General features: G+C 38.9%; 2 protein-coding genes across 4 annotated transcripts in view; one reads left to right on the top strand and one right to left on the bottom strand.

Moving 5' to 3' along the window:
- Positions 1 to 91: 91 nt before the first annotated feature.
- Positions 92 to 18526, bottom strand: UBE2B (ubiquitin conjugating enzyme E2 B). Of its 2 annotated transcripts, XM_003404496.4 has the most exons (6): positions 18377 to 18513; positions 16249 to 16329; positions 14895 to 14920; positions 9774 to 9863; positions 6418 to 6506; positions 92 to 3665 (listed from the first exon to the last, which is right to left on the bottom strand). In XM_003404496.4, the coding sequence occupies exons 1-6, from the start codon at positions 18418 to 18420 to the stop codon at positions 3537 to 3539; spliced, it is 459 nt and encodes a 152-aa protein (XP_003404544.1). In that variant the 5' UTR covers positions 18421 to 18513; the 3' UTR covers positions 92 to 3536. The 2 variants fall into 2 exon arrangements, with proteins under 2 accessions (XP_003404544.1, XP_064132390.1); XM_064276320.1 differs by lacking the exon at positions 9774 to 9863 and having other exon boundaries at positions 18377 to 18526.
- Positions 18506 to 27453, top strand: part of CDKL3 (cyclin dependent kinase like 3) — a 49481-nt gene continuing 40533 nt past the window's right edge. For both annotated transcript variants that reach the window (XM_064276348.1, XM_064276353.1), the window contains exons 1-2: positions 18506 to 22846; positions 25332 to 25526. In XM_064276348.1, coding sequence (XP_064132418.1) covers positions 22682 to 22846; positions 25332 to 25526 — 360 coding nt within the window. In that variant the 5' untranslated portion in view covers positions 18506 to 22681. The remainder of the gene's footprint in view (positions 22847 to 25331; positions 25527 to 27453) is intronic.

Here is a 27453-nt window from a genome sequence, read left to right as displayed (position 1 = left end):
TGCTAAATACAGCACCTTTAATAGCTTCCTTCCCTACTACCTTCCACCTACGTAAGTCTTTTTAGATCAGTTCTTAAGTTATTTATAGTCATGGAATTTTTTTTTTTTTGGCTAGTTTGGGAGGGTGGGTTTCCACATACTCAAGAATATTTGCAAAAAGGGGAAAAAAATAAGTCACGGTCCTATATATCAAAGACCAAAGGGCTCCTATATACAAACTTTGTTTACATTTTTAAAACGAGGTGGAAAATGGTGCTCCAACCTTTTCATTGGATAGACCCAAGTCTGTATGTGACTCTAAATCAACTAAAGAATTTTCACAAATTGGGATGAATATTTATTAAGGTTCAGTAGCATTTCCCAAACTAAACTCAATCCTTTAATATCTCTTAAAGGACAGTACAGTTACTGGTTATGTGGTGTGATAAATAGTGTATATAGCCTTTTTCATCATGTTCTTGTTAATACCTACCAAATGATTATGTGGAATTATGCAAATAAAGTGCTTGTGGCCCACCAAGGGGATTGGACAGCTTGCTAGTAATGCAAATAAGGTGCATGGCGCCCTTGTGGGGGTGGGGCCATGTAAACAAGGTGTATGGAAGCCCACTGAAGAGACTGATCGGTTTTGCCACCCCACTAGCCTTAAAACGAGCCATTCCAGAGGTGGAAAGGGGGGACCTTACTATCACCAAGAGCCAGGAGTAGACTGCATCCTTTGGACTCGGGGTCCCTATGCTGAGAACTTCCTAGAACCTGAAGGCAGAGCTAAAGAGCTGTAACACTGGAGATCGCGAGAAGAGTCAGCAGAGAAATGACGGCACCAGAGTGAAGAGACGAGCATGAGACCATGGACTTTCTGGCTCATGGAGCTAGGAGGCTACAGTGGGTGTGCTGACCCAGAGTGAGAGGTTGAGCACCTTCCGGCAGGAGGCTTCCTGACAGAGTAGGGTGCCTCTGGGCACTTACTGGCAGCCCTAAAGAGCTTTGTAATACTTGCCCAAGCAGGGTAGAAGTGAGGCCAAGAGCCAGAGGGAGGCCTGCCTGCCGGCACGGCTGACAATCCATCCCAACCAAAGAACTACATCCTGAGTCATTCTTGATTGTGAACTGTATGTAACCTGTTACTTCCCTAATAAGCCCCATAATTGTATTATCTATGAGTTCTGTGCAGCCACTGCAACAAATAATTGAACTCAGCAGAGAAGTACAGAGTGCATATGCCTGACCTCCACCTCACAGGAAATCAGCCATGAGCTGATGCTGATCTTGATCTCCTCCCTCACAAAGTTTGAGGAGATGGGACATCTGCGTTGCTATTTTTACAGGTTAAAAGACCAGACCACCTGGATTCAGACCCCAGCTCTGTCACTTAGCTGGCTGACCTTGGGCAAGTAAGTTAGTAACTTTGTACCTAGTTTTCTCACAAATGAAATATAACAGTACCTGTATCTCATAGGGTTATTGAGGTTGAAATAATACATATTATGTGCTTAGAACAGTGCCTGGGACAGAGTGCTGTCTGTTGGAGCTATTAGAGGAATTACATCACACATGCATTTAAACTTGAACAAATTGAACAGTACAACCTCATACCAAAAATAAATATCTGTTTTAGCCTCTTGCCACATCACACGTTAACTTGGTGTTTAAAGGTAGGTATTTTTCGTATGATGTAATCTTATGAATTGAAGGTTTTTATCAGGTACTCAACCAAAGAAATGGGAATCTGTTCCAAGGCTGAAGAAAAAACTGGAATTTTTGAGAGATGGAACAATCCTAAGGATTTTTTCCATGGGAAACATGAAGTAGGTATGACTGTTGCTACATATGTTAGTCGCTGACCTTTCCACAAAGCAAAATGTAATTCCCTTCTAGTTATCTATCAATACCTGACACGTTCCAGTTTTAAATATGGAAATGAAAAATAGGTTAAGGATAAAAATGGATTTTGAAGCAGTATCCAAATGGCATTTAATGAAATAAGAGGAGAGTCCTCACAGATACTGCATATTTAATCTAAGAGTCAGTCACTGGGGTAAATGTCTATAGAAACTAATTTGTTGTAGAGCTGAACTATAAAAGCATCACACATTTAATATAGCCAAAAAGTACCTTTAAACAAAACATCTTTTTTTCCCCCATGATTCCAGTCAGTAAACTACCCTTTGAATGAAAGATCAGCACTTATCCATTTTAGTATTACACTTGGCTTAATGAATAGAAGTTGCAGACATTACCATCCTGTAACCCAGTACTCCAATAGAGAAAAACCTGCTAGCTTACTCCCCTTCTGTGAGCTACTACTGATAAGACAAGAAAGTCTTGGGGTTTTAATATTTAAAAAAGCTGTTTTAACTAGCAGAAAGACTACACGAGTGGCTCAACAAAAATTACTAGCATATTTTCCATTTTCTATACTTTTTGAACACATAAGACAGCTTCGTCTCAGCTTTCTACAATACTGTGTTTTAAATTTATCCAATAAACTAAGTTCAGTACAACTTTTATACAATTTAGGAGATTAAAACAAAAAAAATCTCCACAAGAGAAAGCAACTCAGCAGGCCGTGGTGGTAAACATTCCCCAGAATAAACAGATATGCAACTGTATTAAAAGGCAGTTTTTAAATGTTTAAATTATACCAAGATTCCTTGCAAACACCTGCCTTGCTCCAACTAATGCAATCAATTCTTATTCATTGTTAATTGTGGGGCATGAATTTTTGGAAAATGTTTATAGACTTTCTTCATCAATCAAAAACCTTTTAAAGATGCTTTCAAGTAGCAGAATAAGTTGCATCAGCTCTCCGTTCATGGTAGAGGTGCTAACTGCAAAAGGTACAGTAACATAAGTAGTGCATGAAGAAACCGTAACAAGTGGCCTAAATACAGAACTAGACAGAATCAAGCCAGTTATGCAATTAAAACTAATCTAGGTACATTCAAAATAAAATATGAAATTATAATTGGTGTTTAGAATCAAATTTGAAGAATTTCTTGATAAAATATAAATCTGTTCTCTTGAACTTGGAAATGAAACTATCAATTGTGGAGAGCTAGAGACTTATTAACCCATCCTACACAGATAAGGAAATAAGTGACAAAGTCTCTTGCACTGAAGTTATGTATTTTAACAGCTTTACATGTAATATTCATATATAAAAAACTTTAAGTGCTTTTCTCCAATTTAAAAATCTAAAGAATTCAAAAATAAGGCATTCAATATTTGAAAAAAGTACAGATTTACAAAATGTGTATATTCTGTCATGAAAACTCCACACCAACATTATACACTTGGAAAAAAATACAAACAGGATATATTACAAATTTATGTAGCAATAACTTAGTTCACACCATGCAATAAAAAGTACATTAATCAAGATACACAAGCTTTTGTAGGTTCTAAACTGAAGGACTTTTTTTTTTTTTTTGCAGAATCCTTAAAACCTGTGGCACTTAAAATTTGTTAGCCTTTCTACTGAGAGGTAAATTATACACAACAATGATGAAAAAGATTAACAGACCAGTTGTCTATTATGAATCATTCCAGCTTTGTTCAACAATTGCCGAAACTCTTTTCTCATATTCTCGTTTGTTTTCCTGATAAAGCTGTGCTGCCTGGCTGTTGGCTGGACTGTTTGGATTTGGTTCATCCAGGAGAGACTAGAGGGAAAGATAGGGCAGAAAAAATTTAGATTTATTCTTCATACCAGCAAGGGGTGAGATGTGGAGCACAGAAAAGTTACACGAAATGACAAATTATTCAATAGCAGAGATTAGCATTTCTTATGTAATTTTTAGGTCTAAACACTTTCAGAAATGACCTGATACAATGCTACAGTAAGAGGGCTCCTACTGATAAGACAACTTAAGCTTCCAAAACAAATAGTTCTTAGTTACTTCTTGTTGTTAGGTGCCGTCGAATTGGTTCTGACTCATAGCGAACTTAGGTACAACAGAATGAAACACTGCCTACTCCTGTGCCATCCTCATAATCATTGCTGTGTTTCAGCCCATTGTTGCAGCCACTGTGCAATCCATCTTGTTGAGGGTCCTCCTCTTTTTTGCTGAAGGCTTTACCAAGCATGATGTTCTTCTCCAGGGACTGATCCCTCCTGATAACATGGTCCAAAGTACATGAGACAAAGTCTCCCCATTCTCCTAAGAAGCATTGTGGTCGTACATCTTCCAAAGACGGGTTTGTTTTTCTTCTGGCAGTCCATGGTATCTTAGGCTGGGTTCACTACAGAAGCAAAACCAGTGAAGTATATAGATATGTAAAAAGAGAGAGAGAAACTTATCTCAAGAAAATGGCTCTCATGGTTGTAGAGGCTGGCAGGTCCTAAGTCTGTGGGTCAGGCGTCAGGCTGGAGGCTTCTCCTGAGTCATGTAGGGGCAGGGGCAGAAAACACCCAAGACTGGCAGGTCAGATGACAGGCTACTGGCTAATGGGCGCAGAAGCTGATGAATCCCAGAATTGACAGGCAATATGGCAAACCGCTGGCTTAAGTCCCAAGAATTTGAGGTCAGATGATGACAAGCCAGATGCAGTATCCAGAGTGATCAAAAGCCAGGGAGCTTTGCCATAAAGTCCATATATGCTGGATGCAAGCCATACCCCGAGGGAAAATCCCCTGGCTAAATTTTTTTTTTTTAATCAGAGTAGAGCTCATCATGGAGGTGATTACATCATTACATAACTGCCAAACCACTGAGAATCACGGCCCAGCCAAAGCTGACACACAACATTAACCATCACACATAGTATATCCAATAGTCTTCAACAACACTGTAATTCAAAGGAACCAATTCTTAAGTCTGCTTTATTCACTGTGCAGCTTTTGCATGCATATGAGGTGACTGAAGTACCATGGCTTGGGTCAAGCCGCACCTCAGTGATCAAAGTGACATCTTTCTTTTTAACACTTTAATGGGGTCTTTTGCTGCAGATTTGGCCAATGCAATACATCGTTTGATTCCTTGACTGCTGCTTCCATGGGCACTGATTGTGGATCTAAGTAAAATGAATACTGACAACTTCAGTATTTCCTCCATTTATCATAGTTGTGATGATTTTTGAGTTATGTTGAGGTGTAATCCGTACTCAGTCTTTGATCTTCATCAGTAAGTGCTTCAACTTCTCTTGATTTTCAGCAAGGCTGTGTCATCTGCATATCACAGGTTGTTAATGGCTCTTCCTCCAATCCTGATGCCACATTCTTTATCATACAGTCCAGTTTTTTGGATTATTTGCTCAGCATACAGATTAAGTGTAAAGCATACAACCCTGGCGCACACCTTTCCTGACTTTAAATCACGCAACATTCCCTTGTTCTGTTCTGATGACTATCTCTTGGTTTATGTACAGGTTCTGCATGAGCACAATTAAGTGTTCTGGAATTCCCACTCTTCGCAATGTTATCCTTAATTGTTATGATCCACACAGCAGGATGCCTCTGCATAGTCAACAAAACACAGGTCAACATCTTTCTAGTATTCTCAGCTTTCAGCCAAGATCCATATGATATCAGTAATGATATCCCTTGTTCCACATCCTCTTCTGAATCTGGCTTGAATTTCTGGCAGTTCCCTGTTGATGTACTACCTGTGACCATTTCAAAATTACCGTCAACATAATTTTACTTGAGTGTGATATTCATGATATTCTTCAATAATTTCTTCATTCTCTTGGATCACCTTTCTTTGGGATGGGCGCAAATATGGATCTCTTCCAGTCGGATGGCCAGGTAGCTGTCCTCCGAAGCTCTTGGCATAGACTGAATGCTTCCAGCATTGCATGTGTCCGCCGAAACATCTCGACTGGTATTCTGCCAATACTTGGAGCCTTGTGTTTCGCTAATGCCTTCAGTGCACTTGGACTTCTTCCTCAATACCATCGGGTTCTTAATCATCTGCTACCTCCTGAAATGGCTGAACACTGACCAAATCTTTTTGCTACTGTGACTCTGTGTATTCCTTCCCTCTTCTTCTGATGCTTCCTCATCGTTCAATATTTTGCCAATTACCTTAAACACCTCTAATTTCAAAGATATCAGAACAGTATTTTTCAGCATACTGATACCTTCTCTTTACCCAGGAGATAAACAGCTTGATTTGGTTAAAATAGCAACTAACACTTTCCAAGGTTAGACCCTATTACTGTGATTACTTCGCAAATGTCTGACATTACATTTGGTGATGAATCTTATTTTCTTTAGTCAACAAAATATATACGCATAGGTAGTACCAAAGAACAAAGAGAGAAGCTGAAAATCAGACCAGTTAGCTGAAAATCATGGATTCTTGTCTGAGCTCTGCCATTGGTTACCTGGAAGGTGGGGAAGTTACCTTGCTCACTTAGTCTTTAGATTGCTCTTAAAGGATTGTATCCCACAGAATCCTAACACAAACTTACCTGAATTGATGTTAAGATAGAAGATACATCATATGTTGGACTCCATCGGTTCTGAAGGATATCTAAACATATGCTACCATCAGCATACACTGCAAAGACAGTATCAGAATTGTTTACATATTAACTTTGTCATATTTAACGGTTATCAGAAATCTCTACCACAAACAGAATGCTTGGTCCAGTCAGAAGTTCTGAACCATATGCAATAACTAAAGTATCTCAGCTTTCTGTCTTTTAGGAGAACCAATCTTAACGCTAACATCTGTTTCATACATTTTTGTCAATTTTTTCAACACACACCATATAGCAAATCCATTTAAAGTCCACATTTCTAAGTATTCTTAAATAAAGCTCTTAAAAAACTGCTTGTTTTTTTGACATAGAAATTCTATCCCTAGAAATTATTCTAAGGAAATAATCATGGACATGCACAAAAATTTATCTACAGGAGGTTCACTATAATACTATTTATGAGAGTGAAAAACTGGAAACTACCTTGTGTTCCATAAAGAGGGGACTACTTAAATAAATGGTACATTCATATAACCAACACCAATGTAGCCACCCAAAATGACATGTATCTACCTATATTTATTGATACCCATAATACATTATCTTAAAAAAAAGTTTCCAATTATGTAGTCTACTTTTTGGTAAAAACTTGGTATGTAAATATTTTCATTTAAAGGAGATATGGTCATAAAAACATTTGTAAGACTAAATGCTAAAATGCAAGTAGTGGTTATCTGTAGATAGTAGAATTACAAATGATCTTATTTTCTTTACCTTTTCTTGTGTTTTATAATTTGTTTTTGCACGGTTTTCAAAATCATTTTTTAAAAAGTCTCAAATATTCGGGAGGCTCTTTTCCTCCCTTGGACTGATTATGTGAAAATTCAAACAACAAACATAATATTTTACCCACTTATGAGACTATTTGTCGAATAAATTTCTAGGTGCAGAATTACTGTGTTAACAAAGGGTAAATCCATTTAAATTTTATTTGTTATTGTCAGTTGCTGCTGAGTCAATTCCAACTCATGGCAACCCCATGTGTGCAGAACAGAACTGTGCTCCATAGGGTTTTCAAGGCTGTGACCTTCAGAAGCAGACTGCCAGGTCTTTCTTCTAAGGTGCCTCTGGCTGGGTTTAAACCACCAACTTTTCTGATAGCAGTGGAGTGCTTATTAACCATTTGCACCACCCAGGGAGTCCTTTAAATTTTGTAACTCTCGTTGCTGTTGAGTTGATTCTAACTCATAGTGACCCCACAAGACAGGGCAGAACTGCCCCATAGGAGTGGTTGATGGATTTGAACTGCCGACCTTTTGGTTAGCGGCCAAGTGCTTAACCACTGCACCACCAGGATTCAACTTAAATTTATAAACACTTTTAAATTGTGGAAAGCTTCATGAAACAAGACATGCCACCCCACATAAAAACAGGAATTAGTGCGGCTTTTTTTGGAGGAGGAGAAAATCACACTTAAACACTGTCATTCCTCAGGGCTCTACCCTAGGCCCTCTTCCCCCTTTATACACCCCTCTGGGCCATCTTACTCCCATGGCCTCAGTTACTATCCATGTATTCAGTACTTCTATTAACTTTAACCTAGGTCTCTCATTTTCAAAGTAGTATAGCCAACCACTTACTGTCTATCTCACAGGAACATCAAACTTAGTATATCTAAAGAAAAAAATCATCATCTGTGTAAAACCCATAAAAGTATAAAATGCTCGAAAAGTTCTGAACTCAAAATGTTAATAAGAAGTAATCCAAAAGTAAACTAGAACCCAAATGTCCATCAACTCATGAAGAGATAAACAAAATGTGGTATAGTCAGACAATGGAATATTATTTGGCAATATTAAATGAAACACTGATTCATCCAACAACACAGATGAATCTCTGAAGCATTTATGCTAAGTTAGAGAAGCTAATCACAAAGGATCACATATTGTATAATTTCATTTACATGAACTATCCAGAATAGGCAGATAGAATATAGACGTGGGGGGAGGGAGGTTAGGGGAGAAGTAGTTGGGAAGAAATGGCGAGCAACTGCTAATTGGCATGGGGTTTTTGAAGGGTGATGAAAATGCTCTAAAATTATTTGTGGTGATGGCTGCACAACTTTGAATATACTAAAAACCACTGAATTGTAAAAATTAAGTGGGTGAACAGTGTGGTATGTGAACTAAATTCTAATAAAGACATCTACCCTGATTTAAAGAACTCCCTTACTATTTGAGTAGATTCAATACCAAGACTAAGCCAGAAAAAGCTACAGTGGAGTAACTGGAAAGTTGAGAATTCCCCAAAACAGAAAATAAAATAAAAACTACCTTAAAATAAATAAATAAATAAAGGTAGCTGGAAGTAAAAAGCAACTTCACAACAATGAAGCACCAGAGACTAAATCTATTATTAGGAAATTACCTTGATTCCAGACACAGACAAACACACGTCTCCTCTGGGTAGTTAGCTCTGCCTGGTAATCAACCCATCAAATCTGTAGTACTAGAGACATAGGCAAAAGGACCCCTGAAAATGTTCTCCCTGAAAGTTAGCTGACGGGGAAAGACCACATTCAAATGAACCAAGTTTACTAGGAGCCAGGACTCGAGGGCAACAGGTTTGGTTTGGTTTTTCGCATGGTAATTTATAACCTAGGAACATAAATGTAATAAAAGCGAACAAGAAGTCAAGGGAGACCAAATTTAATTACAAAAGAGTCTCTCAGCAACCATTTATTTAGTAATAAACTTTTCAAAGTGAAAAACGGGACCAATCTTTTGAAAGGAGAAATGGAAAATTATATTAAAAGCCTTAGAAATATACAATGCTTTGACCCAGTAATTCTAAAAATTTCCCCTAAGGAAATAATGATGGGTATTTGAAGATTTACTTTCAGGTATATTAAAAGTGCTTGTTAAAATGATGAACACTGAAAAAACCAACAAGTGGACACTGATTAAATTACAGTAAACCTGTAATAGAACATTTTGGAGCCATTAAAAATTATAGAACTATCTAAAAAAATGTTTATAGTATATTAAAATATATATACATATACACATGATCCCAATTTTGTATAAACATTTATGTGTTTTTAAAAAACTATGAGTAGTGAATTCTTTTTTATATCTTTCACATTTTCTATAAATAAATACGTATTACTTTAAAATCAGGATTACTAAAACAAAACAACTTTACGTCAAATTTGGAACCCTGGTAAGATTCCCACTATGAAAATGTGGCGAATATCCACACGGAAGCAACATCTACAAGTGGGCTAACAGTGAGAAGTAAGGAGCAAGACCTAGACTTACAAAGTCTAATAAACTGCTACTTACCATTTGGATGAAACATTTTGGATAAAAACCTAACAGTTGGTGGTTTATTTGGATATTCTTCAGAAAATTCTATTACTAGTTTAAAAGTACCTAGGTAGGAAACAAACCAAAATGATTATGGTAACGTCAAGCATAACCTCTCAATCTCTTTTATCAATGAATTCGCAACCCCATACTGGTTTTTGTACAACCACACAAAATTAACGTCTATTTTGGTTTAGTACATACAACATATTAAATATACTTCTATGAAGACATAACACACAGCACTGACAAGCACTTTCATGTGCTATTGGTGGGAATGTTAACTGTCGTATTTTTGGAAGACAATTTGGCCCTAGCAACCAAGATTTAAAATGTACATTTGGGGGGAAAAAACAAACAAACCCACTGCTGTCCTTACACGACAGAGTAGAACTTGCCCCATAGGGTTTTCAAGGAGCCAACCTTTTGGTTGGCAGCCCAGCTCTTAACCACTGTGCCACTGGGGCTTTTGTGCAACTACAAACAGTTTATCATAAAAGTATGGGGTGTGAAAGGATTTTGGGGGTGGGGTGGGGCTGACTAACACATGACAAAGGACCCAAACTGGAGGTATAACCAAGCAAAACCAAACCCACTCCTGTGGAGTCAATTCCAACTCATAGTGACCCTAAAGGACAGAGTAGAACTGCCCCATACGGTTTCCAAGGAGGGCCTAGGGGATTCAAACTGCAGACCTTCTGGTTAGCAGCTGCAGCTCTTAACCACTACGCCACCAGGGTTTCCAAGATTGGAAGAATGGGGCCTAACATAGTACCTTCACTGGTAATATATTTGGTATACAACCTCCACCTGTTTATTGTATTTTTTTGTTGCTGGGAATTTGGGACTAGAGAGGTCAAAGACACAATCAAAATCAAAAGTAATTTCTATTTCATATATTGGTATATTAATATAATAGAGATGATCTGAAATGTTAATAAAGATGGTCTTGTGCCTAATTACATATTTTTAATGTATTTTAAAATTTTGTTATAAAATAGTTGCACATTGTAAAAATTTTCGGCAAACCACAAATAGAGAGCAGCTATTCTAAAGCTTTTTGGTCTTAGATCCCTTTACACTCCTACACCATGGCTAGGCTGAATGCGAAATTGGGAGAGAGAGGCATGCAACAACAATAGTATATACCGTTTTATGGTACAGAAGTACCATACATACAATAGAGAATAGCCTCAAGAGCACCATAAATAATAGTAAAATATAAAATAATTAGAAAGTGATGAGGTTTATTTATTATCTTTGTTTTTTATGTAATTTAATATCTTAATAGCTGTTTAAAAACCAGCTGGCAAAAAATGCTGGAATTTTAACAATCAGCTCCAGCGAATTAGTACAAGCTGCCTCTAGCATGCCACTGGTTATACCTATTAATATTTGCTGCACAGGACCGAACAACATTTTGTTCCGTTATACATAGGCTTTTTATGAGTCAGAATTGACTTGACTGCACCTAACAACACAATAACCACCTAAAAAAATTATGACTAAGAAAAATCTTAAACTATTAATTCATTAAAAAAATTGCAAACCCATTATACATTAACATAAGGAAAATTTTCAATGAAAAATATATTTCCTCAAAAAAAAGTTACTGAGAAGTATAGCATTGTTCTACATTCTTGCAAGTCTCTTAAGTATCTGGCTTAATAGAAGACAGCTAGATTCTCATATCTGCTTCTGCACGCAATCTGTTGGAACACGTTGTTTTGGTTGAAGTATATGAAGAAAATCTGGCCTCACACAAATTTGTAATTGAAAAAGGGGTTGTATCTTAATAACAGAGCTTCTGGGTAGTACAAATGGTTAACACACTCGACTGGTAACTGAAAGGCTGGAGGGTTCCAGTCCACCCAGAGGAGTCTTAGAAGGCCTGGTGATCTAGTTCCAAAAAATGAGCCACGGAAAAACCCTATGGAGCACAGTTCTACTGGTCCACACACAGGACCGCCATGAGTTGGAGTCTATTTAATACCAACTGGTTTGGGGTTACTTTAACAGCCCTTTCAGATTATTATGGATATCCTTTTCTGACATTACACCAAACAAGAAGAGGTAGTTTTTAAGGGTCAGCTGCAATGTAGAATCTGAAACCCTATCAATAAACTTATTTTGACTGATACATTAAAACCTATTGCACTTCAAATCTGAGTAATCATAGTTTGTCATTCTTTCAAATAAAAACAAAGGTCCATGAAAAATATCGTTGGTTCAACAATTCAAGTAATTGCAGAGGTGCTTTTCCTCCAGACAACCACCATTCTTCAATATGCAGCAGAAGTCTGAGTACAGAATATTAAAAAAGGCATATACTCAAGGGTTGGAATTTAATAATATTAAGTTTTACTGTTCCATCAAGCGATTTTTAAGTGAAACCAGTATCTCTTAAACTTTAAAGAATATAAGAGAGTTTGGTGTCACTGTCTTCATTTGTGGTAAGATGCTAAACTGCTTAGGTGCAGCTTTAGCTATCATTAGTTTTGTACCATTAATGAGTATCAATACAGTGAAAAAGGCAAATAATGTCTTCATATTATTATGAACAAAGTTTTGATCACATGGACCCCAGGGGTTTATGGACCACACTTGAGACCCCTGGTATGGAGTAAAAAGCTGAAATCTTTTTTTTTTTTAATTTTTATCGCGCTTTAAGTGTAAATTTACAAATCAAGTCAGTCTCTCACACAAAAACTTATATACACCTTGCTACATACTCTGAATTGCTTTCCGCCCAATGAGACAAACCACTCCCTCCCTCCACTCTCTCTTTTCGTGTCCATTTCGCCAGCTTCTAAACCCCTCTGCTCTCTCATCTCCCGCCCAGGTGGGAGATACCAACATAGTTTCATGTGTCCACCTAATCCAAGAAGCTCACTCCTCACCAGCATCCCTCTCCAACCCATTGTCCAGTCCAAACCCTGTCTGAAGTGTTGGCTTTGGGAATGGTTCCTGTCCTGGGCCAACAGAAGGTCTAGGGGCCATGACCATTGGGGTCCTTCTAGTCTCAGTCAGACCATTAAGTCTGGTCTTTTTACGAGAATTTGGGGTCTGCATCCCACTGCTCTCCTGCTCCCTCAGGGGTTTTCTGTTAAAAAGCTGAAATATTGAAGTCCTTTTTTGAATTCCTTATCCACACCTTGAGGTAGTAACTGGAACCAGTGTGATATGTCACCCTTTAATATACCCACGCACTTGCATGTATACATTTAATAAAAATGATACACTATTTCATATATTACAATATACATTACTCTGCAACTTTTTTTTTATTCAGACCTATGTCCAGTCTTCCTTGTTCTTTAACTAGTACATAATGTTCTAGAGCCTGAATACATCGTAATTTGCTTAACCATTTCCCCTATTGGACATTCAAATTATCTCCTTATGGACAGTGCTGCAATCAATATTCCTGTACAAACATCCTTGATGAATTAATTCTAAAGCCATTTTGACAATTAAAACAAAGTTGTTTAACAATTAAAAAAAAAATCCACGCTATAAGTAGTGAAAATCTAAGTGCTTTGTTAAATTTGCTAAGTTCAATAATAAATACACATTAGAACTAATTTCCCACTTTCCTGGCTCCTGGTGAAGATACCTAACCTGAGATGCAAAAGATTATGCAGAACATGAACCATTATGAGTTAGATATTAGTTGCATGTGAAGCTACTGGCAGTTATGTTTAAGAACAATTTCAGCTCAACTCACTATGAATATAACCCAGTGCTGTCGAGTCCATTCCGACTCATAGCAACCCCATAGGACAGAGTAGAAGTGCCCCATAGAGTTTCCAAGGAGCGCCTGGTGGATTCGAACTGCCGACCCTTTGGCTAGCAGCTGTAGCACTTAACCACTACGCCACCAGGTAACAAAATAAAAAAAGGCAAGATTATCCTCCTGGTATTTACCACAGGGACATCTTTAGCATGCTACAGGCCACCTAAATACAGTCACGTGTTGCTTAATGTCCACAATATGTTCTGTGAAAGAGAACATTATGTGATTTGGATGTGTGAACACCATATATTTCAGACAGTCCCCAGGTTACAAACATCAGACTTACAGATGACTCGTACTTGAGAATGGACTGTCATAAAGCATATGAAAAATTTGTTAAATACAATGGTTCATAATAATGAATGCACACACTACTTTGTAATGCTCATGAAAACTCTGCAGAGTTTGCGAATGTTTCTTTTAAGTGTTTCATATGCATAAACCAAAAACCACACCAAACCCAATGCCACTGAATCAAACTCTGACTTATAGTGACCCTATAGGACAGAGCAGAACTGCCCTATACGGTTTCCAAGACTGTAAATCTTTATGGAAGCAGACTGCTGCATCTTTCTCCCGCAGAGTGGCTGATGGGTTTGAATTGCTGACCTTTCAGTTAGTAGTTGAGTGCTTCACCACTGCACCACCAGGAAAGGGTAAAATATATACTATATGCTAAAACAAATATCTGACTGATCCTAAATAAGAACTGTACGTACCTGTTCCAACTTACCTACAGATGTGATTTAGACAGGCTTAGGAATGGATCTAAGTACATACAGGAACTCTGTATATACTTAGCAAAGCTATACGGGACACTGTAGTACACCTGTATTGACTAGCCAAGATACTATATGAAGTGCTGTATTTCAGGAATCTGGCAAAGTAATATATAGATGAGATACATGTGTTGTGTGCAGGAAGCTGTTGTGTTTGCTACATTTTGTTACTTCTTAACTCTATTATAACCTCAAGGGACCACAAACATATATGTGGTTGGATGTTGCTCTAACGGACACTATGGAGCACATGCCCGTATAAACTATTCTCAACCTCAATCTTGCTATCTATGCTTACGGTTCTGCAGCCAAATAATCAAAGTAAAAGAGGAAACTGGCAAATGAGGTGATCGAGCTGATGTGGGAAAAAAGCCCTTTGTGAACTATGAATTCTCTGCAGCTTTATTTAGTTTTAATCTAGCTGTTAAGAGAAAATGGTTTTAAGTAGATACACTGGTGCTACAATTTCCTACTTAAAAGCACCCTCTTACTACTATAGAAAACATACTGAGAATAACTTACCATCTTCAAAAGGTGTCCCTTCTGGTCTGAAAACAAGAAGATTTCTGATTAAAATCATGTTTTTCCTTCTGCTTTTTCCTGATCTTCAAAAGTGGGAAGGATTAGCTCCAACAGGGAAGGAAGGGCTTATTCTTTATTCTGATCATTTGTGGAATTTTTAGGATTTTGTTAAAAACCATCTTAACTCTAGATTTTCACAGATACGTGCATAAAGGATAACTTCCATTTTCTAAGTATCCTGTTTAGGATGGCTTTATAAAAAAAAAAAAAACTTGTCATAATTTTAGCACCAAAGAATTTAATTTATAAATGCTGACCAGTCATTTTATAAATCTGTGTATTCTTAGGAGAAAAAGTCATCTTTTTTCCAATTTATTTCAATAAAAGGGAAATTGATAGTTTAAGATAATTATGACATCAAACCACAGTGATTTACTTTCCAACAGTTAGTAGTTCCCCAAAATCACTCTTGTTCAAATTGGCTAGGTATAGCTGATGTTACCAAGAATGTCATTTTCTTTTGCTCTTTTTCTCTTGCCTCCATGTCCCAATTTCACCTTTCCTAAGCAGCAGCACAAAGTTTATTATTTGCAAGGCACATTCAGAATTAAAAAAAACATTTAACAGTCTGAATGTAATGGATGGTCACTTTAAAACAGTGTTTTGCTTCTTTAATTTTTTCTTTCTAGTCTTTTTTTTTTTTTTAACGTATACTCTTGTAACTGATTCTGTGGCAACTGAGAATTTCTTTTACCAATGCATTCCTTCAAAACAAATCTGAATTTCAAATTTTAGTCCAAAACCCTAGTTCAAAAAAAATGAAAGAAAAAAAGGATCAAGTCCAGGGGCAAAAAAAAAAGGCATTAAGGAAAATTTAAATTAAAAGGCATATATGTAAAACATATAATTTGTAAGAAGGCTGTTTATCAAATGGATCCATTCAGTTATTTTACACTGGGCTGTGAAACATTTTCATTTACATTCTCGCCATAGAGAAAGTTCACAATGTTTTTGGTTCCAAGCCTTTTTACAGTCGCAATAAAATGTGAGCAGAATACTTACCTGGTACATTTTGTACAAAAGAATTTATCTTTTCTCCTTTATTATTCAATTTAGTTTCAAATGGTATTTTTCATTAAGTAAAACCAAAATGACTATAAAATCAATACGTAATGCTAAAGCGCAAATATATTCTATGTAAGTGCCAAAATTCTTAACCAAAAAATTTTTTCTAATTTATCTTGCAGTTTCAGTCCTTCAGGTCCCTGATTCCACCTCAGTCTTTTTTCTAGACATTTGTTACATATTAACTTTTCTCAAGAATCACCACACCTATTGTTACCTTTCAACTCACCCAAATATAACTGCGTTCCACTGCATGATGTTGTTTTCAGATGGTGCGCCACTAACACCCACAGGTGGGTCCTCTTGCAACCTAGGAATCCATAGTAGTAACTTTAAAAATCAAACACTAAGGACTCCAAGGAGGCCAAACGAAACACCGACGTTCTCTATATCATCTACTTTGGCGACACAAACTAATTTCCTTAGCTTATGTTGAGCTGGAATGAACTATACCTGACTTAAAAAAAAAAAGGTATATATACTTATTAAATATCTCTGCAAATTTTCTATAAGTCCCAAGGGCTTGGGATTCATCCTTTTCAAGTATTTTCAAGGTTAAGATATGATCTCTTGAAAAACTGATGCATACAGACTGTCCTCCTGAACAACAAAAAAAACCAAAAGCAAAACACACAAACTCAAGTGCAAAAATATTTTTACAGAACAGGATCTGCTGCTCTAAACAAGCAAAGATTGAAACTCCTAACCACAGCTACGTGTGCAACACACACACACAACCTAAGTGTAAATGCTAAAGGACTGCAAGTGCTTATTTATTTTTTGCTCATATTCTTTTAATTAGGAAATCAGTTTTAGGAAAGAGAGCACCTTTATCACATTTGCTTCAGTTAGCGATGGCATTTATAGTAATCTGAAGCTTCAGTTTGGTCTATTTTAGGGCTCTATACTAAAAACCAAATCATACCCGGCAAACCAGGAGATCCAATACAAATTCTCATAACCCCTGGAAAACTACCAAGGGGGCCATGTGTTCAATCCAGAATTAAGCAGAGAAAACCAGTAAGCAAGTAGGGGAACAACGGACAGGCTCTGCAAGCTTTAGTATTTGAATTCCAATCATAAGAGTTAATCTGAAATCTACAAATTTCAAACTTTAGAAAGACTTTTGGACTAAACAAAGTATATTCTTTTAAAGACTGTCATCTAAATAAAAGCTCTATCATCTATCAATTATTATTATATGTGGCATGATACTTTCCCCTTTAGTCCACATAAAAATGGTTTTTACTCCACCTCAAGGATATTAAGCCACGAAGAATAAGACCCTTAGAGAAACTACACATTGCTTGACGCTCATCAGAGGTGAACAGCTAAGAGAAGCTCTGAGTGATTTCAGCTAAGTTGGGCAAAGCCCGAAACAATAGTTTCCAAATGCCTCAACTACGGCTTTATAATGGGAAAGTTGGGAGGTTACTTTAACCTTTTACACTCCCCCAGAAAACTGTGGCTTGTGCAGAGAATTGCGGTACTAAATCCTCTCACCCCTTATTTTTATTTTTCTCAACCTCCAGGTATTCAGTAAGAGGTAAACAACTGAAAAAATCATTTCCTCCTCAGTAACCCTAACACCTCCTAACAAAGCCCTACTTTACAAAAAGAGGCCCAGGGAGTATCAGGTTAGCGCCCGTTTGACAGAAGGCATGTTTCCAGAAGGATTTGGAGATTATAGATAGGGCTTTATACACCAGAAGGCACTGGCACCGGAGCTGGCAGCCCGGGGCCCAGGCCTCCCGGCCAGTTCTCAAGGTCCTTTCAGGCAGGCGGGGGCAGAGTCGGGTTTCGCGGGATGGGTTAGCAACCTCCGGACCTCTCACTTCAGACCCCACCCTCAATGCTGAAAGAAAAGGAATGCCGAGGCGGGGGGAGGGGGACCTTTACCCCAACCTCTGGCCCTCAAAGGAGAACGTGGAGCTGTTGAACAAAGCTGACGAGTTCAGCAGACAGGGAACAAGCTTCTGCATCAGAGCTCACTTTGGGGAGGCAGAGAAAGGGCGCAGTAGGGTGCAGGGGTGGGAGGATAAGGTTTGAGCGCTTGGACAAGACGTCGGGAAGCTGGCAGAAGTGGGCAGCAGGGAACCTTAGGCCGGCGACAGCCACCTTTTTTGTTTACTTTTTTTGGCTAAGATTGAGAGGGGGAGGATATCGAGATTTCTAACGCCGCTAGGGAACAGCAAGAGGGAGTGGGTGCGAAGACTACCACTGGGTTCCCGTCGATCCCGCTAGGGCCCACAGCCAGTCCCCTTAGGGTCGTGAGGGGAACGTGTCCGAGGTCCCCGCCCTGCAGCTCCATAGCTTTGAGAAGGAGCCGTCGGCCAGGTGAAGGTGAAGGCCCTTACCGCTTGAAATCCCGCATGAGCCTCCTTCTGGCCGGGGTCGACATGCTCCAAGCTGCCCCGCGGTCAGTCTGAAAGAAAAGAGTTCCGCACAGCCCCCCCCACCCCCCGGCGCGGCGGCCGAGTCACTGTGGGTCACCGCCGCCGCGCTGCACAAACAACCCTGCAATGACGTCTCCCTCCGCCGCCTCCAGATCCCTCCGCCCTCCGCCAGTACCACAGAGGGAGGGGAGGGGGACAAGGTGAGCGACGGCGGGATGTAGGAGAGCACGTTCCGGGAGCCTCTCAGCAAGGACCGCTCTCATTTTGGCTTCCTGAACTCCTCGACAAGTTGGTATTCTTTATGCTTAGACCCATTGGATTAAAAGCCATCGTGACCGAAACACCACCCTGTTTCCCCCCTTCACTGACTTAGGCTCGGCTGGGTGGGGAGAGACGGACGCATCCGGGTCCAGGGACTTCAGGGAAAGGAGGTGGAATGACGTCAGGTCACGTGACACCGGCGGCGTTGTCAACAATCCACCCCTGACGGGGAGGGGTGAGGTAGCTAGAACCACGCGTCCCTATGACGCGATTAGAATGGATCACGTGGGACCGCCGCCTGAATCAGTCTCAGCCAGCTCTATGATGCGGGTACCCAAGTTTATGGGTATTAGGGTGGGGTACACCTGTATCAGTCTGTCTCACGTACAGGGACTACATTATCGATGAGGTCATGCCGGAAGCAGGTTTGTCTTTCTAAATCTTTAAAATGGAGCCCAAAATAATTTGGACATAAAATTCCCTCTCGTTGTTTCAGTGGTTAATCAGTCTGGCTCTTAAGGCAAAGTAGTAGTGTAGGGACTTTCTCGATCTTTTAATAAGCGCAGCATTAAATGCTGAGGCCCACACGAAACAAAATCCCCTGAAATTCTTCCTTAGGTCACCAAATAGCCTCTTTCTTTTGCAGTGGAGTTTTCAGGATTGGAAATTCTGGGCAAAGATTAAAAAACGGTGTACAGATTGTCCACGGCTTTTTTGTTGTTGTTGTTTAAAATAAGCACGGAATTAAAAGTTTTGTTTTTCCTGTATGGTTCTCTCATTTGAGGACTTGTGTTAAGAATCCATGGGTTGGGCTACGGTAGGGAATCGTATTTGTCAAGAACTGCGAGGGTGCGACAGGTGATCTGTTGTTAAAGAAACCTACAAATACGATTCAGATCTGCGGGAGATGTGCTGACATGGGTGGGACTTATTTATATATCTAGCCTGAGAGAACTCATTTCTGGTTTTCTACACTAGCCAAGCAAGGCCCAAATGAGCAAGAAGTGTCCATCCTGTGCCATTTTCTCTTCACTGAGTTTCCTCCATCTATAGTCTTTAACTGACTCCAGGTCTTTGTTGCTCAGGATGACTCTCAGTAATTTTTCATATTTACTTGACAAATTCTTCAGCTCAAGGCAGGGAAATTTCTTTGCATTGTATCAGTCTTTCTTCAGCTTGCCTGTATTTCCAAGAAACCAGGAAGGGTTAGCTTTACTGGTACCTCCCTTTTTTCAAATCCTGAATTCTATCGTTAGCTTTTAGTAACAGCCTTGGTGATCAAGCTAAAAAAAAAAAAGCTAGGCCTAACTCTTGATAGGTCCTGCTATTCAATCACAAATGTGATTCTCTAAGTCAAAAGCTGATTTTTTTTGCCTTCCTACCATATTCTCCACAGCTAGGGAGTAAAACAGACGGTATAGGGTACCACGCAGTGAAATGCTAAAGAAAAAAGGTTAAAGAGTTACTTTTTAAAAACCCTGTGATGTAATTTATCTAGCAATTTTAATTGTACATGGTTTTCCAAAATGAAGTAACATTTTTGACAAATTCTGTCAAGGATCTTCATAGTCTTAGAGCGATGTATAAGGAAGAATCATTGGCTGTTCAGGTCTCCAAGCCTGCCACAGCCTATTTGTAAAATGAATAATTTCAAGCTAAAACTGTATAAAACCCATTGCCATCGAGTCATTCCAACTCATAGTGACCATATAGGGCAGAGTAGAACTGCCCTGTAGGGTTTCCAAGGAGTGCCTCGTGGTTTCGAACTGCCGACCTCTTGGTTGGCAGCTGTAGTACTTAACCATTACTGCTGCCAGGGTTTCTGAAATTGTATAGTCTTATCAATTCCGTGGAAACCCTGGCAGGAGTAGTGGTTAAGAGCTACAGCTGCTAACCAAAAAGGTCGGCAGTATGGAATTGACTCGACGGCAGTGGTTTTGGTTTTTTTGTTTTGAACAATTCTGTGGCTCTAGATTGTGAGCTCACTGAGGGCAGAGACCAGTCTGATTCATGTTCTGTTCTTTACAAATATTTAACCCACAATAAATGTTAAATAAATATGCTTACAGCAAGTCTGGGCTGGCTGTAAGATTAACTTTGACACTCATAGATTACAAGGATTTTTAAACATTGTTGAGTAACTTTTCAAAAGGAAAGACGACTCTGAATATTTTGCTAATGAAAAGGAAAACCAGGATCATTCCTCCTCACTCTCCCCACTCAGAAGCTCTAAACCGTAGCAGCATATTAGAAACACTTGGAGGAACTTTTAAAATACCAATTCCTTTACCCCAAACCCAGTGCCGTCGAGTCGATTCCGACTCATAGCGACCCTATAGGACAGAGGAGAACTGCCCCATAGAGTTTCCAAGGAGCGCCTGGTGGATTTGAACTAGGGTCTCTTTGGTTAGCAGCCATAGCACCTAACCACTGCACCACCAGGGTTTCCTCCTTTACCCCATCCCAAGTGAATCAGAATTTCTGGGAGTGAGGACTTCTTAAAAGCTATCCAGGTGTGATTTTAATGTCCATGTTGGGGTGGGAAGCACTGGGCTAGATTTATTAGATAACAATATTAGATAATAATTTATTTAGAGGAAGCATGGTGGGATTTGACCTTATACACTTATCTCATTTTACAGAAGAAACTAAAACCCCGAGAAAGGCAGTACTTCCTAGGTACTTGTTCGGCATTACTCTAGTTATTCATTTTTAAGCTGTCACTACAGTTGAACCCTATGTCCAGTCCTTAAGCAATTAAACACTGGCCCCTTTTTCTCTGTGCTATTGCATGTCACTCCCTGTGTGTGGTAAAATCCTTTGAATTACTTTCTTCAGGGTCTTTTCCCCAAGGGGCTATTTTAACATGTAGTGAGGGACTTTTTTAAAAAGGATTACTAGGAGTTGGAAGAAATTTTAAAGAGAGGTGTTCACGAAATATTCTTGATGATATACCCGTTTAAGGATGAATGTCAACACCTGAGGTCAAACTCAGGTCCATGGAATATTATTGTACTAAGTAACTTAAAATTTTAACAAAAACCACACAAGACTTTCTTGGAAGTCTCGCTTTACAAACTATCACAGCTTAATGACAAAAGCCATTCTTTTAGCGGCGGGTGTTCTCCAGCCTGGTGGCGTCCGCGACGCATGCCACACACTCATGCTGATGTCAAAATGTGGATGCTTCCCATCCCGCTCAAAACTAACCTTGTGAGGAGGCCCCGAGTTTGAGCGAAGCCAAACCCACCAAGACCCCAACGGATCCCCAAGCAAGCTTCCATTTTAGCGCGCTCCAGGAGCCCTTTCCGCTTTTTCTCACTTTCCTTCCGGGTCGGACCCGGCCGATAATCCGGTCTTGCGCACTAGGGGCAGAGTGTTGTGCTCGTCGCTGCGTTGCCATGGTAGCGGGCGGCTGCGAGCTGGCGGGGTTGGCTGGCAGAGGCGGGTCCGTGTCCCGTTGCCCGGCTGGGACTGCGCGGAGCTAGGCTGACAGGACTGCAGAATGGGCTGAGGCGGCGGTGGCTGCCCGGACTAACTCGACAGCGGGGTGAGGGGCGCGACTCCGGTCCAGGACCTTAGACGTCGGATTTGAGGAGCGGGCGGGACTTAGGCTTTCCTCAGTCCCGGGCCTGATGTGTGGGAGCTGCAGTGGTGCGGGGACCTAATATTTGACGAAGGAATGACAGGAAGTGTTGGGACTACACACTTCATAGATGGGTGACACGTAGTAAGGGAACCTCAGTGTTAATGGGAATAACCGAGGCAGCCGAGCCATAAGTTCTGGTAAGGGCAGGAGCCCCATAGGAACACTTCATTGGCGGGCTGGCGGAGTGCTCAAAGACAGATTCTGTGGAAAAGATTCGTGATTTTTTCTATGTTTCTGTATTTGAAAGTATGGGTTTATTTTGGAAATGCATTATCCAGCTTGAATAAATAAAACTATAAACGTTTAACATTTTTTTTTCCTTTATTTCTCTGAGGAAGTAGAAGCCAGACTTTAAAATGGAGATGTATGAAACCCTTGGAAAAGTGGGAGAGGGAAGTTATGGAACAGTCATGAAGTGTAAACATAAGGTTACTGGGCAGATAGTGGCCATTAAGATATTTTATGAGAAACCAGAAAAATCTGTCAACAAAATCGCAACGAGAGAAATAAAGTTTCTAAAGGTTTGCTTCTTTTGCTTAATTGTTCTATAAATCATAAGAGAAATTGTTAGAGAATAAAAAAAATTGTTTACAAGAATATTTCAGTTAACACATGTGCTAAGACATTAACTGAAAAACAAGTGTGATACTCCGTTTATTATCTAACATTTTGTAATTTTATAGTGATAAAAGATGCATGTGCTTGTGTATAACTTAACAAAAGCTATGCGAAGTGTTGTGAAATAATTATTCAGAAATATTCTAGTATAATGAATATTGAATAAAAATGACTGCTTTGTGCAAGGCATTGTGCTAGATTCTGGGACTATAAAGATGTAAGAGATAGTCCCTGCCCTCAAAAGAACTCTGTGCACCATAAGTGAAAATGTAATTAGAAGACCTTTTCCCAGAGACTATCTCTAGTTCTTTCTTTAACTCTATTGCACTTCAGTTGATTATTTTTCTCTACTTAATCATTTTGTAAAAATAACCAATATGTGGTAAAAACACAGAGATGAACTTGAAAATGCAATTTACTATTATAGTGAAACCTGTGAGAGCTGGAACTCCACGGGACTGCCTTGTTTTTTCAGGTCTCCCAAGTTTCCTGCCTCTGACAGGGTGCAATCACCACTGTTCTGTTGTTCCCTGTTCAATGGAAAATATTTGTTTTCTTTCTCTGACAGGTTTCTACCTTACATAGGTTCTGGCTTTCACAGGTTCTACTGTATAACTATTATGTAAAATTATTTTGAGACAACTTAACTGTTTTCATTGCCTTAATGTAGAATTTTTAATTTTGGCACGTTCTAACTCCACTAGAGAGATTTCTTGGACTAGTTAACATTCTTAATCTAGAAAGATCGCCATAATGACTTAGTTTGTATTAAGTTTTTATCTCTGTTAAAATTTTATTAAATAAATTATAGTTAGAGTAACTAGTGAAAATATCTGTAAAAAAGTTATCCGGTAATGGAGAAAAACAAAATTAAACAACTTTAAAAGGAGTAGTGGAGCATTTCCAGGGCTTTCCTTGTTTGTCTGAGAAAGTACCTGCCTTCTCATCCCTGAGTAATCTCCCCTAGTTTATGAACTCATATTAACCCTTCTCCGCTTTGTCTTTGCCTTTAAAAATAAAGACCAGATAGGTAACCAGTAATTTTCCTTAGATGAAGGATTAATATTATAGTGTCCAAAGGTAGGCAGTTCTTTTTCCTGCTGTCAGCATGTTGTCACTGCAGTACTCTGGCATCTTGCCAACCTAGGAAATTGAGATCAAATGAAGGAAAGAAATCTGGCATTGTATTTTGGCATGTTTTTTTGTTAGTCATCTTAAGAAGTTTAGTGTCTATATTAGTACAGAGAATTGGGAAAGCTGACATTGTGCCATTGGAATGAAGGCAAGTTTTTTTTTTTTTAAATAAAAATACAGTTTTCTATGAAACCAACATTATGTATACCCCTTACTTTTTAGCCAAATGAATAAATATTTTTGATAATTTGAAAAAATACTTAAGAATTAATTATAATTGTCAGTATATTGAAAAACAAAATAAACCAAAAACCAACCATTGCCATCAAGTTGATTCCAACTCATAGTGACCCTACCGGACAGAGTAAAACTACCCCATAGGGTTTCCAAGGAGTGGCTGGTGGATTCAAACCGCCGACCTTTTCGTTAGCAGCTGAGCTCTTAACCACTCTGCCACCAGGAAAAATAGAATAAGCATCATAAAATATTAAACTTCATTTGTTTTCTAAGCTGACACATGGCTATTTTTGACATCTCGAAGTTATGTCAATTTCAGTGATTGCCACCATTCTAAAAAAGTGTTTGTTAGAATAGTACAGACAATGAGTAGAATTTTACCCACAGATAAATGTATATTTATGTAAAATTACTGTGACTACAAATTGGTCTTTCACACATCTGAAGAGATATCAAGAGTTTCTAGCCGTTTTGATACTCTTCTGTTTCAGTTTGATAAGTTTATGATGTCCACCTAAAACTTGTGGTTTACTCTCTAGAGTTTGGGGCCAAAATCAAAATAATTGCTTTCTATAAATTCAAGTCAAATACTCAGTGCTGTTGAAATCCATGTTCACTTGAAAACATAAGGACCTTTTAAATTTCAGGTGTTAAATTTAATCACAAACAAGTTAAAGGATAGCAGTATATCTCTTAGCAGCATACCAGGTTGCATTACAGTACTCTAAAGTATTTAGATAAACAATTTAATATTAAGTATTAATATAAGTATTTTCGTAAGCAATCAAATGCCAATTTGAGGTAAGGCAGTGCATCTCGCTTTGTTCTATAAATACTGATCATGAAATGGATTAAAATTTCCATGAAATAGGAATGTAAGCAAATCATCTGAGAAATTTTGGTTGAAATGCATGAAGGAAAAGAAGCTGAGGGTATTCTAAAAATTATGTAGGTGTGGTATGTTCAAATTATTGTGCATGAAATAATTTATTAAAAATGTGTTTCTTTCATTAATAGCAATTTCGTCATGAAAACTTGGTCAATCTGATTGAAGTTTTTAAACAGAAAAAGAAAATTCATTTGGTATTTGAATTTATTGACCACACAGTATTAGATGAGTTGCAACATTATTGTCACGGACTAGAGAGTAGAAGACTTAGAAAATACCTCTTCCAGATTCTTCGAGCAATCGAATATCTTCACAGTAATAATGTAAGTGCTTCAAAGTAAGCCAAAATGTAGGATGACTATGAATTGTGTCATTTAAACAATGTTCTGTTTTTATGAGGGTTGTTGAAATTATTTTTCTGTGTAATATTAATTGACATTTTAAAATGGAGGTGGGACGTAAGATACAAATATATGAAAGTGGTCTTCCCATTTGCGATCTTACAATTTAGTTACATAGTCAAAGAGCATTTATTGAACACACAAAAATTGTAATTGTAGGGCAGACCAAGTATGGGATGCCGGATGGAGGTATCAGTAGTTAGGACTAGAGGAATCAACAGCCAATTGGGCAGCCTTTACTAGAAAAAGTACGCGAAGATGTTGAAAGGGCCATGATTTGATGGAGACTTGATCAAATGAAGGGAATTTTGGAGGTAGGAACTAGAAACTAGGCCATGGGAATGACAAGTAGCTGTGGATACCTTAGGGGAAGAAAGGAAAAATAAAGTGACTGAAATATGTAGGACCTTATAGCTTTACTTGTGAAAAACCAAAAAAAAAGAAAATAGCAACTATTCTGATTTTTAGTGTTGCCTTTAGCATTGCCTAGTGTTTAGCTCAGCAGGATATTATAGAGCTATGCCTTTTTAAAATTATTATTATAGCTTTTTTTTGTTTTTAAGGAGCTCTGCTTTCTGGAATATTAAATATATATTCAGGAAATAGCTCAATAGTAAAAGCCTAAAAGCCTCTAAAATAATTTTACTAGTAAGTGATATAGGCATCACCATCACTGACTGCCGTGGAGTTAATTCTGATTCATGGCGACCCCATGTGTTGCAGAGTAGAACTGCTCTCCATAGGGTTTTTAAGGCTGTGACCTTGCGGAAGCAGATCGCCAGGCCTTTCTTCCCAGATGCCTCTGGGTGAGTTCATACTGCCTAATTTGTGGTTAGTAGTTGTCATGGATTGACTTGTGTCCCCCCAAAATACCTGTAGTATTGTGTGATTGTCTACTATTTTGTGATTTTCCTTTGTGTTGTAAGTCCTGTCACTATGATGTTAATGAGATGGATTAGCGGCAGTTAATGTTGATGAGATCTACAAGATTGGGTTGTGTCTTAAGCCAATCTCTTTTGAGATATAAAAGAGAGAGGCCAGCGGAGACACAGGGGGATCTCATACCACCAAGAAAGCAGTGTGGGGAGCAGAGTCTGTCCTTTGGACCTGAGGTTCCTGCGCAGAGAGGCTCCTAGACCAAGGGAAGATTGATGACATGGAACTTCCCCTAGAGTTGGCAGAGAAAGCCTTCCCCTGGAGCTGACGCTCTGAATTTAAACTTGTAGCCTACTGGACTGTGAGAGAATAAATTTCTCTTTGTTAAAGCCATTCACTTGTGGTATTTCTGTTACAGCAGCACTAGATGACTAAGACAGTAGTTAAGTGCTTAACCATTTGTGTCACCCTGGGATCCTTGGAAACTCTATGGGGCAGTTCTACTCTGTCCTATAGGGTCACTATGAGTTGGAATCGACTCGATGGCGCTGGGTTTGGGGACACTAAAATAGGCACAAGCCCATCAAGCTTGTTGCTGTTGAGTCAGTTCCAACTCATAGCGACCCTATGGGGCAGTAGAACTGCCCCATAGGGTTTCCAAAGAGCAGCTGGTGGATTCAAACTGCTGACCTTTTGGTTAGCAGCTGTAGCACTTAACTACTACGCCACCAGGGTTTCCGACGTAGGCATAGCAAATATATATTCCAGACTTTTCAGAAAGCTTAATGTTTAACCTTCTGTCTTTGTAGCAGTGTGTCTCATTTTGTGGCCTTGAAAAATATGATTGTGATAACAACTGGAATTCAGATTGTAATCTACCTGCCAGCCGAATCCATGGGAAGACAGTATAATGTGGTAATTAGAATCAGACTGTCTGGAGTTTCCACCACCAGAGATGTTATGGATGACCACA

This window comes from Loxodonta africana, chromosome 2, assembly GCF_030014295.1.
Source record: "Loxodonta africana isolate mLoxAfr1 chromosome 2, mLoxAfr1.hap2, whole genome shotgun sequence".
NCBI classification, from domain to species: domain Eukaryota; kingdom Metazoa; phylum Chordata; class Mammalia; order Proboscidea; family Elephantidae; genus Loxodonta; species Loxodonta africana.
The sequence above is the reverse complement of the archived record's forward strand: the minus strand, read 5'-3'. Positions and strand labels throughout refer to the sequence as shown.